At 54.1% G+C, this 12,930-nt stretch overlaps 1 protein-coding gene across 2 annotated transcripts in view; it reads right to left on the minus strand.

Annotated features, from left to right (window-relative positions):
* Positions 1 to 619: 619 nt before the first annotated feature.
* Positions 620 to 12,930, minus strand: part of LOXHD1 (lipoxygenase homology PLAT domains 1) — a 165,224-nt gene continuing 152,913 nt past the window's right edge. For both annotated transcript variants that reach the window (XM_047827882.1, XM_047827881.1), the window contains 3 exons: positions 8,208 to 8,340; positions 6,711 to 6,869; positions 620 to 1,746 (listed from right to left, as the gene is read on the minus strand). In XM_047827882.1, coding sequence (XP_047683838.1) covers positions 1,266 to 1,746; positions 6,711 to 6,869; positions 8,208 to 8,340 — 773 coding nt within the window. In that variant the 3' untranslated portion in view covers positions 620 to 1,265. The remainder of the gene's footprint in view (positions 1,747 to 6,710; positions 6,870 to 8,207; positions 8,341 to 12,930) is intronic.

A 12,930-nucleotide genomic window follows, 5' to 3' on the forward strand; every position in this document is an offset into this window, starting at 1 on the left:
AAACTGCCCGCAGATTAATTTATTTAGTCTGTATGACGACTTATGCAGTAGCTGCTATCATTGTCCCTGTTGGACAAGTGAGGAAACTGAGGCCCCAGGAGATGAAATAATGTGCCCAAGCTCGCCCAAGCTCTCTGGCTGCCTCTGAGCCAGTGCTTGCAAACTCAGCCTTTCTCCAAGGGTCTCTGGGAGCTCCTGGAACTTGCTTTAGACCCATCAGCCTCGATAAGAGTTTACACCTGTCTGGGCTACAGGACACAGGGTGACGGGGGTGGGGGGGTGCCCTCCTATAGGAAGACTTCCTTTCCACTCAGTCCTGCTTCGCCAGGAAAATCAGAAGTCAGGTGCTGAGACCTGAGGCACTCTTGCTGCCTTGCAAGGATCTTGCATTGCAGATCCCTTCGTGACTGTCCACGAGGGAGGGTGTGTGTGTGTGTGTGTGTTTCTCCTGCAGCCTCGTCATCAAGGTCATATCCCTTGGAGGGCAGAGACTGCACCTTTATTTTGTGTCCCTCTCTGTCCCCACCCCCACCCCCACCCCCGCCCCATCACCTTCTGTTCAGGTCTGTGGGTCTCAACTGTGTTCTCACAGGTTAGAACAACCAGTGGGCACCTGGCACAGAGTTTCCCATAAATGATGGACAGAATCACGTACCTTTTTGCAGGCTTATAAACCACCCCCCGCCAGGGCTAAAACAGTTCCTCCTGCTGCTTTTCTCTGTTTGCCACTGGAGTCATTGAAACTGGGGGAAAGGATGCATTTCTTCGTGAGCAGATGCCAAGATGAGTTCTTCGTGGGGTGTGGTCAGTAAAAAATTTAATTAGCCCAGCTTTGGGGGGAAAAACGTGTTAATTAGTTTTCTCTTCAAATACACCACCTCGACGGCCTCCTCTTCCCCACTTCTATCCCCTGGGTGAAGCCCCAGTTTCTCATCTACACTTGGCAAGTCTCAGCCTGGCCACTGCTGTCACTGGAAAAGAAAGCGCAGAAAGTTACTTTTGTGCAGCCAGGGATTCCGACACGCGGTGATCGGTTCCTGTAGGTCCAGGGGACTGAGGAGGGGCGGGGCCCACAAGTAGTCCCCTGCAGCGGCCTCCGGAGAACCGTGAAGTTCCGGGCCACCGCGCCACCCATGCCACCCTTCTGGCGCCCAGTCCCGGTCCCAGGAGGCTCTGAGAAAGGCCTGCTGAAAGCCAAGGTGGAGGCAGCAGGCTGTGGTCAGGAGCATCTCGGCGAGACGGTGGGATCGAGAGCCTCCGGCCCCTCAGACGGAAGGGAAGAGGTCTCTCCAGGTGAGCCCGTCGCCTCGCTTCTTGTCCAGCCACCGGCCGCAGTTAAAGATGGTGGCCACTCCGGTGCTGGTGTTGGTGACTTCCACCTTCTCCACCAGCCAGCCCGAGTAGTAGCCGCTGCTGTCGTGCTCCACCCGCACCTTGCGCAGCTCGCCCAGCTCTAGCGTCTCCAGGAAGAAGCGGTCGGTGCTGCCCCGCTCGAAGAGGTTACGCATTTTCTGCTTCAGCTCCCGCTTGCCCGTGTCCCCGTTGGCCCCGAAGATGGTCACGAAGACATTGGCGTCGGTGCCTGCACCCGGCTCGTAGCCCGTCGTCACAATGACCTCGTACTTGACCGGCACCAGGCTCTGGACCTTGCTGGCAAAGCTTTCGGTCGTCTTGGTGACCTCGAACACCTTGAAGTACTTCCTCTTCCTCTTGAGGGGGATGAGGCAGTCACAGTTGAAGAAGTACCTAGCAGGGACAGAGGAGGCTCAGTGGATACCAGCCAAGGCTCTCACCCTCCCCCCGGGCCCCCTGGGCCATGAATGATCCCCTCTCCAGGTGGCAGGAGATGGGGTCAGAAATGTCTGCATTAAAATATGAGGATGGGGGGGCGCCTGGGTGGCTCAGTCGGTTAAGCGGCCGACTTTGGCTCAGGTCATGATCTCTCGGTCCGTGAGTTCTAGCCCTGCATCGGGCTCTGAGCCTGGAGCCTGCTTCAGATTCTGTGTCTCCCTCTCTCTGACCCTCCCCTGTTCATGCTGTCTCTCCCTGTCTCAAAAATAAATAAATGTTAAAAAAAAATTTTTTAAAAATATGAGGATGGGGTCTTGTTTGTGTTAAAACCCACGGCGAGAGGCATCTCTACTCTTCCAGTGTCTCCTTGATTCTTTCATTTCCATCCCCCCCCCCCCAACTCCACATCAAATCTACCAGCAAATCCCACCTTTAAAATAGGTCCAGAATCAGCCACTTGAAAAAGTATGCAGTATTTCACTATCTGTCCTGCCACTCGTCTGGTCCAAGTCACCACCACCTCCTCCCTCCTAAGTCGGCCTCCTAGCTGGTCTCCCTGCTTCTGCTATCTGTGGTCCATTCTTTCCACAGCAGCCAAGTGACCCCGTGGACATGTAAGTCCAAGAATGCAATTCCTCTACTCAGAACCTTCCAATGGCTTCTTAGATTAAGTAAAAATCACCACCTTACCAAGGGCTGCAAGACCCTATGTGGTTGGACCCTCTGCCTGCCGTTTGCCTTTCTGACCGAGCACCTGGCCTTGTCTAACTAAGCTCACTCCGTGCCAACCGTGCTGGTCCCCTTGCTCTTTCAAAGGGACTGATGAATGTTTGTACCTGGTATTCTCACCTTCAGGGACAGCTGCGGGATCCAGGCAAAGCCAAGTGGAAACGTCCCAAATCCCTCGCACTGGGCTGAGTTAAAGTATGAGTGTGTGTGTGCACGCACGCACGCGTGTGCGTGCGTGAAAACACGTACATGCACGTGCTCATGGTCTGAGGGGTGCAAGGGGTAAGAGAAAATCCTCTACTGAAGCAGCGCCATAAGCAAAAGCAAGTACAGGGCCAAGAGTAATGGTCTTGGACCAAAAGGTCCCCTCTCTATCCCCACCCTCCACACCCCCAATTTTACCCTCTGGGTAATGGTAGTCTAATAATTAATCACAAGGGAGGAAGTCAGGAGACACAGTGGGAAAATGCTGCCTGGAGTGCCAGGGGGCCTTGGGTCTACTCCAGCCCTGCCACCTGCTACTCTTGTGACCTTGGGCAAGCCACGTCTCCTACCCAGACCTTGATTTTCCCATTGGCAATGCTAGAGGTTTGAACTGAACAACTGCTATGGTTTCTTCCTGCTCCCAACTGCTGATATTTTAACAGCTTTGGAAATAAGCTGTCCTGGCACTGATGACTTCAGGAATGCATCCCTAAAAGGGTGTGCCCAACGGTGCAAAATCAGACCCCTTTTAGATGAAAATCCATAACCGCAAAAAAAGCAGGATTTTCTGCTTGCTTCCTCAGTGCCGACCGGGGCTTTGCACCCTTGCATCTCGTTGGCTCCCATGACAACCCGGAGCTTCAGGCATCATCCTCCCATTTCACAGAAGGGGAAACTAAGTCACTGCCTAAGGTGAGCCAGAGCGGGCCCAGAGCCAGCCTGCCTCGCCACCTGAGGAGACAGCCACGGAAAGACACTGGCAGGAAATCCATATTCTGTTTCGAGATCTCTCTTCCCCCAGTTCATCACTTGATAAATTCGGATTGTTGTTACATACCACACTTTCTCGGAGGGGGATATAACTTCAATCTTTGTTTAGACGTTCTTTAAAAATGTATTTCTTTATGCAAATGCTGACTGATATACATAATTCTCTATAAATGCACAAATCATGTGATCACATGCGTGTTTTTCTAAATACACTCTTCTTCCCCTTTTCGCTTGGCTCTCTCTCCTTTTCCCTCCTTCCTTTCCACTTCCACATCCCACCTTTACCTCAGATAACCCATGGAACAGTTGCGGGTGTATCTTGCCAGATTTCCTTCCATTTCACCCAACCATGCACAGACCCACACAGACACAGACATATGTGGGATGTCAGTGTTCCCTTTACAAAATGGCATCATATAATATGTGTTTTCCCATATCTTGCTTTTCCCGGGAATCGCTCCAAGTCATCTGGTACATATTTAATTCATTATTTTTAATGGCTGAAAAATATTCCCTAGTAGACCCATAAGGAAAACGTTTCTCATACATATAAGATCACCAAGATGTGGGACCCTAGAGCTCCGTGGGGTCATGACTCTAGGTGTGGACCCACTGGAAAGGAGGGTAGGGACATCAGAAAGACTAATGACAAAAGCAAAAAATAACAAATGAAAAATTAAATATATTTGAAAAACATGTAAATAGGATCACACTTCTGTGAACAGCGTTTGTGAGATGTTAGAAAAGTGTCAGAGAGAGCGGGGTCACCAAACACTCATACGGTGGCTGTCTCTGATGGGTAGGGCTTTCGGGAAGTTTTACTTAAAAGACGATTTGTATTATTTGAATTTTTATAATGGCTGGGTATTATATATGGTATTGAGATAAAACAATGAAGTTATATTTGGTGAAAGAAAGAAAGAAAGAAAGAAAGAAAAGCCCCTGGGTGTGGCCTTCCATCGAATCCGGAGGGTCTCAGTGCAAAGGAGAACCTTAGAAGGTACAGCACACCCTAAGGAGGAGTCACCACTGGAACCGGCTGAAAGATGAAAGCTGGAGACTCCTGTGTTTACAGGAGAGTGAGATTAAATTCATTTGTAACTCCTGGAAGTCCAAACGGTACGGTTAATGTGGTGGCTGGAAAGGAACTGTGGACGCATGTATGCCATCCATCAGGAAGGAACCAAGCTCGAGACCTGCACAGGCCGGTGCACTATGACCTCCGAGAGCTCCCTGAGCTGGACCCCTGTTGTCCTTCCCCCCGAGCCAGACTCCAGTGAACATCCAGCTCTCTTCCCGGAGGGAGACAGCACAGAGAGGTGACGGGTTACTGCCTGAGGCCACACAGCTGACTTCGTGACAGTTCTAGTATTCAGGGTCTGGACTCTCTGCACCCCCTTCCCTTTGGGCAGAGCCCCCACTCCACGGACATCCCTTCCTCCCCCTCCAGGCCTAGTGACATACTGACAAAAGGCCACCCTCTTTTGAGGGTGTGGGAATGGTGGTTTCTTTCCCTGGATGAGAAATTCTACAACTCGGCCCCAGGACTGTGGGGTAGGAAGCTCCCAGGCTGAGCTCGTATTTCCCCTTCCTTCTGAGACTGGAAGGTGCTTGGTGGTGCTGAGATTTTTGGCTCGGTGTCTTTCTTACAGCCACCATGGCTGGTTTAAAGCTAACTTGAGGGAAGACTATTTCTTATTATTGCATAGTGTTGCACTGTATTATATTGTATTTTCTTGTACTGTTTGGTTTTTTTTGGGGGGTGGGGCTTGCAGAGGTGTGGTATCGGTAGCAATACTCGATGTGGTTGGCAGGCAGTGCTGGGGTGCAGAAGGGGCTCTGCCCTGGGCCCGACTTGCTGGGTGAGGTGGTAACTCCTCTGGGCCTCTATGTCTCAGCTCTCAAGTCTCCATCAGTAATCGCTCCAGGCAGCCAGGACCAGCAAGTCTGGCAGGATTTACTGTAACCGGCTGGTTTTTCACTAAAAGAGCAATGGATAACACACTCTCTCTCTCTCTCTCTCTCTCTCTCTGCCATGACGACACGGCAAGCCAGGGAGAAAGGCCTCACCAGCACCCAACCATGCTGGTTCCCTGACCTCTGACTTCCAGCCTCCAAAACTGCGAGAAAAAGAGGTCTGCTATTGGAGCCACCCGGTCTGTGGCATTTTGATACGGCAGCCTGAGTTGGTCAAGACAGAAGTTTACAAGTCACAGCCCTTCCTGACCGATTCCCAAAGGGGAAGCTTGGGCATCCCAGGGAGCCTACTGTCACAGGTGGAGCGTGGAGAGACACTGCTTTGAGCGACTTGAGCTCCTGAGGCCAGAGAGGGCAGCCGAGGGCGCTGCCCGGGTTGAGCCTGCACCGGTCTGCTGTGCTCACCGTGAAGGCGTCGCCAGGGGCAGGGCCAGCTCGGGGAGCGGGTGGCAGCAGCTCTGGGGGGTGACCCAGCGAGCAGTGGCAGGCTGGCCCCGGAGCTGCACATGTCACCTGTCACTCACTCCTCGGGTCTAGCCTCCCAGAGGCAAGCACTGCCCTCGGCTTCCCCTTCCTCCTCTCCCGGTGCCTTCACACTGTTGTTCCTGCCTTCCAGGGCCTCGGGGCTCTTTCTGGCATCCAACGTGGTAACCAAGTGGTTTTAATTAGAAAAACTGATGGCTGTGGACTGTTACCCAGGTAACTAAAACCCTTAATCCTTCAGAAATGCCTGAGTCTCCAGAAGGCCCTGGTGGGAGAAATGCAAAGCTCCTTATCCGGGGTCCTCAGAGGCAGGTGGGCCATGGGATTACTCCAGTTGGGCTCTGATCCCCACTCTGCCCATAAGGATGGCAGGGCTTTCACTGTGCCAGTGGAAGCATCAGGCTTCAAAGCTGTATTTCTTTGTCATCGCACAGTGATGGGAGGGGGAGGGAAGGGAAGCGTCCGCTGTCTGGTCTTGTTTGGCTTACTTCTTCCAAGGAAGCGTCCCTGGATTAAAAGGCTGGAGCCCTCAAATTCATCTGGCCGAGTCCCTGCCTCTGAGGGTAGGCCTATGGCTCAGAAAGCTCCAAAAGAGTACGGCTGCCTTTCCCTCCCTATCTCGTAAGTTTCCTGAACTAGGTGGCCTCGAAGGGGACAGCTCCCTGGGTCCTGGCATCCTGCCTGTGGTCTAGCCCCGTCCCGCTGTGCGGAGGGAGCAGCCCTTCCGGGGGGAGGGGTGGAGGCACGGTACTTACACGTTGCCGTACTCCATCTCGGTGATGGTGATGGTCTTGACGTGCCAGACCAGCTCTCTCTTGGGGATGAACCGGTCCTCCCTGGCGAGATGGCCCACGCAGAGGGAGGCAATGTCCCCCAAGTAGACGCTGTCAAACTCGAACGTGTCCGTGGTCCCCCTGCAGGACACAAAAGCATGGCTTCTAATAAGAGATGCCGATGTCCGCTGTAGGAAGTGAGCCTTTATTGAAAGCCTACTGCATTCCAGGCACTGGTCTAAGGAGGAGGGATAGAATGGCAACCATGACCTGATGTCAGCCCTGCATTCTTGGAGGGGTTCAGTGCCATTCTGGAACAAGACAACCACAGCCTGGTCCCAGCAGGAGGGGGTGGTAACATCAGGAAGCAGACAGAGGTGGGAGGAGGGCGAGGCCCTGAGGGTTAGGCTGGGGAGGGTGGTGGGGATTCAGAGAGCACAGCAAAGGGAGGGAGGGAAGAGGCCCCTGAGGTGGGCTTGACTTGGCAAAGTCACGGGATGGGGACTGAGGGCAAGGAGGCATCTGTGGGGGGGCGTGTTGGCTCGGCTGCAGTTGGGGTCCAGTCAGGGAAGCAGCCATGGAAAAGGTGGGGTGCGGCCATCTGTGGTGGTCTGCGGGTGCCAGTCTAAGGAGCTCATACTTCATCCCGATGCAGAGGGAGTTCAAATGCAAGGTGCCGTGGGTCACAGGAGGGGGAGACTTCTGTAAGCAGTTCTGGGGGAGCGGGGAAATGAAGTGGGCATCTGGGCAGTTCAGGGGTGGCTCTGGTGTGGAGGAGAAGTTGAGGTTTCCCGGCTGTGCCTGTCAACCAGGAGGGGTGAGAAGCGCCTTTTCCCGAGACCCGATTTTGATTTTCCTACAAAGCATCTAAGAGGCTCTCTCCTCCCTTCCTCCTCCTAAGTAGAACTTAGTCTGTGCTCTCTTACACGGCTCCCTTGCAGACCAGACTGTGAGGTCTGCACGGACTTGGATGGGGTCTGCAATGATTCCTGGTCCTGCCGCACAGCGGGCTCTCTTTAATTAATTAATTACTAATGTTTGCTGTAGCTGTCCATTAACTTTTTAAAACTGAAATATATTTGACACAAACCCGTGTAAATGTAAGGTGTACAATGTGCTACTTTAATATATTGATATATTGTAGTAGGATTGCCACGGTGGTGATATTGGCACCTCTGTCTGGTTACAGAATTATCCTCTCCTTTTAGTGGTTGGAATAATTAAATTCTCCTCTCTTATACTGGCCTCTCTTTGTGTGGCAATCTCCCCCTTTCCCTTTTATAAATTTCCTGTTTCATCCTGTGGTAGTCCATCCGTAGGAGTTCGCATAGGATTGGCACAAAGTAGGTACTCAATTAAGTGCTTGCAGTTTAGGCCCATTTGCATACTTAGGGCACCCACCAAGGGGGTTGATTTTGGAGGTCCCTCTCTTACCCACCCCACCCCCCTCACTCCCCAGTGGGAACCCCCTCTTCCTACTTCCTAAAGGCCCGCTGTCGGGAAGAATTTTCCACGAGAAACTCTTTGGATCGGTTCTTCCTGCCCTCCAGGATGAGCCAGACGTTCTCCCTGGTTTCGCCTCCGTTGCCCGTTTCTATGACGATCTCGTAGGCTGCAGCGGAGAAGGTGGGAGAAGGTCAGCTGGGGAAAGCAGCTTCTCTGTCCTCCATCTGATCTTAGACCACAGCCTGGTGATAGGCTGGAGTCCCCACAAGGAGGCACTACAACAAAAACCTGCCCCAGTCTGGCCGCCATAAGCATGTCTTTTATTTATAGAGCAGCCACTCTGCCTGGTGACCATGGAGCCGCTGGGAGTGAAACACCAGGAAGCAGGCGGTGGGGAGTTTTTTGGGACAGGTGCTGGGGCCTGGCTCTCAGGGATGGATAGCACCCCCCCACCCCGAGATGCAAAACGGAGATCCCGTGCAGAAAGAGGGCAGAGAGGGAGAAGTGAGGGGGAAGCTACAGGCAGTCCAGACTCCAGGAGAGCCCTGAGCCCTATCCACATGCAGTCAGGTTCTGCCCTGTCTCAAGGCCGAGTCGCACCCAGCACCACGGCACCCCTCCCCTGCGCCTCGTTTGAGCATGTCTGCATTCACTCAGCAACATTTGTTATGTCGGTGCTAAGGGTCAGGATGGGGCTAGACTCTGGGGGGGGTGGCCCTAGAGCTCCACCTGCAGCCCCAGGCACACACTGACTACCACAGGCCACAGATGGGATGTGCTAACCTTGCAACAAGGGGCTGAAGTAGCTCCAGGTGAGAGGACAAATGAGCTGCCCATTACCTCTCCCAGCTCTGTCTCCTCGCATTTGCTCTCCCCCTTGCCCCCCCCCCACTTGGGCCCTCTGCCCCCCTGCTGTCCCTGGAGCCCTGGGGTGACTGTTCCCCTGGAGTGCTTCCAACTTCTCTCACTTTGCTCGTGGAGATCGCCCCACCCACCCTAAGATGGCAACTCGCCTGCCTCCAGCGCCCCCGGGTGGCCTTAAGGGGCTCCATGACATTCTCTTTATCACCTGCTACCTCCTAACATGCTATGTGGTTTGCTGCTTATTTTATTGTTTCCTGTACTCCCCCTCCCACCTGAATGTGAGCTCCAGGGGGTCAGGGGCCTTCGTTTTGCTCACTGATAGATCCCAAGTGCCCAGAACAGTGCCTGGCATGCAGGAACTCAATAAGTATTTGTGGAGTGAATGAATGAATGGTTGGGCCACAGGAAGCTTCAGGAAGGAGGTCGCGTTTGAGCTTGTGCTTGAAGACGGAGCCAGGATTCCCGTCTGCGGAAGATGAAAGGAGGTTCTAGGCAGAGGGAGGAGCGCAGGCAAAGACTGAGGGGGGAGGGGATGGGAGTTCACGGGACCCAGCTCCCACTCCCAAGGGACCAGGCCAGACTCGGAGCTGGCACACGGGACACAACCAATGTCGGTCAGAGTGTCCCCTGTGCATATGGCTCTTGCCACAGTAAAGGACTCGTTGAGGGGTTGGGACTCTGGATGCACAGGACAGCTCTTTCCGCACGGCTCTCCCAGGGACGTGATACAGACAAGGGAGACGAGGCGCCGCTGTGTCTGTAGCTCAGTGTATCGCTAGCCCTTCTGCCCTGGCGGCTTCTCTCCAGGACAGTGCGTGCTGCTGAGACGCGTGGAAGCAATCCTGACAAAGAGGCAGGTCGCCGACGAGAGGGCAGGAGAGCCATGGACAGCATAGAACTCCTGAAGAAGGTGGGGCTCTGTGGGTCCGTATAGACCCCAGCCCAGGAGGCTGGGGCCGACCGATGGCCGAGCCACTGTCAGGTCTCACGCCTTCCCCACAGAGGGCGGGGTGAGTTCTGCAAACCCAATACCCGTGAGTTCAAAGTGGGTCCTGGGCTTTGCTGAGGACGTGGTTTGTCAGAGCCTCGGGGAGGAGGCAGGGGCGCTAGGAACCCAGGGCTCACTAGGTGAACTCAAGTCTGAGATTTGAGAACAAATGCAGATGGGGTGCAAACAGACCATTCTTTCCTGATGGTCCTGGGTTAAGGTACATCAGCAAAGACGTTTAGAAAGATTAGGAACAAATGTTGCCAGGGGCATCTGCGGTCTTTTGAGGAGAAGAAGTTTCAATGAGCTTAGTTCACCTTGCCCCCTTTCCCAGTATTTCATCGACAGCTTGATACAAATGTGGAAGGCGTGATTCTCAACTTTGTGTCTATGTTGCTGGGGGGAAACGGACAGAGGAGCATTAGGGACCTGAAAGAATGGGGGCAGTGGGGAGCCCAGGCTAGTGGGGATCAGTGTAAGGTCATCCGTGGGGCCAGCACACCCACAGGACAAGCTCAGCTGGAGAGAGGGGCTCAGCAGCCATCGTGGGAGGCACCAGCACTAAGGGGCCGCCAGCAAAGCCACCACAGGCTCTTGGGGCATGAGTGTAGTTCAAGTGGCAAGACAGGAGAGAGGAGAGCAGACCACCCTTGAAATCTTGCTCCGGGCATGGCATCTGCAGAGGGAGATGAGCAAATAGTTGAGGGCCCCCCCATCATGTGGGCAGGTGCTGGATAAACAGGTGTTCGTCCCGAGGCAAGAACTGCAGGGGCACGTGACGCTGTGGAGTGCCAGCAGGACGGCAGTGGGCTTCCGGAACTTCCTGCTCCAGATCACCTTGCCCACCTCACAGTGTCAGGAGTGTCTCCACTCTAAGGAGCTCCTGCAGTGTGGCTCGCATGGCCAGCCAGAATCTTCCCGTGGGAGACACTCTCCCCTTCCACTGAGGCTGTTAAGTAGAAGGCTGTGGGGCTGGGGCTCCCAGTGGCCGTCTTCCCACGATGCACAGGAAGAAGCAGAGCTGAGACGAAAGGGGAGACGGGGATGTACTGAGATGACTGGAGCCTCTGGAGACAGCCAAGTGGAAACCAGCTCCGCCCGAGCCTTGGAGTTCTGGGAAGCAACACGCTTCCTCTCTGCTGGAGCCAGCTTAGGTTTGGGGTTCAGACACACACAGCCACGAGTCCTGGCCACTCCTGAAATTTTCTGTTTGACTCCACTGGGACTGCCAAAGAATGGAAGCTTCAAGAACGTGAGTATAAAGATGGGTTTTCTAGCATCTTCTAGAGCTGCCCGGTGATGCGGTGAGGTCCCCCACCCCCTGGGGAGCTGGCCATCAAAATGGACTATATTTGGGCTGGAAATGTTGCAGAGAAGGCTGACTGAGCAGCCCTAAAGGTGTCAAGGGAGGGAGAACAGGGAGGGGAAGGGCTGTAAAGAGGGAAGCACCGGTCCTGCTGGAGGACGTCCCAGCGAGACAGATCTATTTTGTCCTCCCAAGGGTGTATGTGTGCACGCGCGTGAGCGTGACCATGTGGGCACATGTGCAAGTGTGCATGCATGTGTGTGTGCACGCATGAGCAGGTAATCCTATTGCCCAGGCCTACTCCAGATTAATCGCAACAGAATTTGGGAGTAGGACCCAGATGTCAGTGTTATTTAAAGGCTGCCAATGGCTTTCAGCTCTGCTGCGCATTGGAGTCATCTGTAGAGGCAGGTGCTTGAAGAGGGCTGGGAGCAGCTTCTGGAGCTGCTAACAGGAGTTGGAGGTGAAGGTAGGGAACAGGGGGCCGAGGCAGGTGGGGCAATCGACCCATCTGGAGTAGCAGCCAGGCCCAATAAAGACAAGGCAGCCAGCAGCGGTGCAGCGAGCCCCGGTCTAAGAATCAGGTCACCTGGGTTGTACCAGCTGTCAATGGGCCTTAGATGTGTCACTTCGCCTTTCTGGGTTTTTGTTTTCCTTACCCATGGGATAGAGGTGTGAATTTGTACCCTATCTAGCTCACGGGGTGGGAGTAGGACTGTGAGGATCTAATGAGAACAGAGGTGTAGAGTGCTTTGCACATATGAAGCTGTTTGAGTATGAGAGGGTGTTGTTCTCACAAGCTGAGTGCTCAGAGGCGCCCCAGGGGTCACAGACACTGAGAGTAAGTGCCACAAGGGCAGGGTCTTTGTTTTATCCACTGGTGTGTCCCAGAACTCAGAATAGGCTGTGGCACTTAGTAGGTGCTCAGTAGATCTTGGCCAAATGGTTACATAAAGGTAGCTGAGGATTGGGATGTTCGGCTCCGGCTGTGTCTGTGGCTCTCCCCAGGATGACCCTCCAATCTGAGGACACGGAGGTGGCCGTCTGTTCCTCTGTGGACTCCTAGAGGGTGCCCCTCTGCCCTCCACAGCCTCTCAGTAAAGACCAGTCATCCAGGCCGGCTCCCGGGCTCCGTGCCCTTGCCGTCCAATCTCCAGTCTGTAACATCCTTCCGGAGCTAACGCAAGTGCCGCCTCCCCTCTGCAATCTCCCTGCCAACTCAACCCTCGCAGGTCTTAGCAGCTGTTTGGCAGGAAATCTGTGAAGGAGACTCAGTGATTATGCTCTGAGCATCACGAATCTCTCCTCCCCTGGACGCCAGTGGCCCGAGGAGCCTCTAGCGCTTATCTTGGCACGTGGGTCAGGGGCTTAAGCATTCCTACTGCGTAAGGGGCTTCAGCGTCTCCCTCTAACAGGATTATGAGGCTCCAAGGGAAAGGACCGCCTCTTCTTCCATCCCCTGAGCAGTGACAGCACACCGAGTCCCAAAGCCTACAGAGCTGCAGAAGGCTACAACAATGAGCGACTCTGTCCCTGACCTCTGGGAGCTTATAGTTGTACAGGGAGACTTACCATGGGCAAAGGTCAACACAAACTGG

The sequence above is a fragment of the Prionailurus viverrinus genome, chromosome D3, assembly GCF_022837055.1.
Source record: "Prionailurus viverrinus isolate Anna chromosome D3, UM_Priviv_1.0, whole genome shotgun sequence".
Classification (NCBI taxonomy): Eukaryota; Metazoa; Chordata; class Mammalia; order Carnivora; family Felidae; genus Prionailurus; species Prionailurus viverrinus.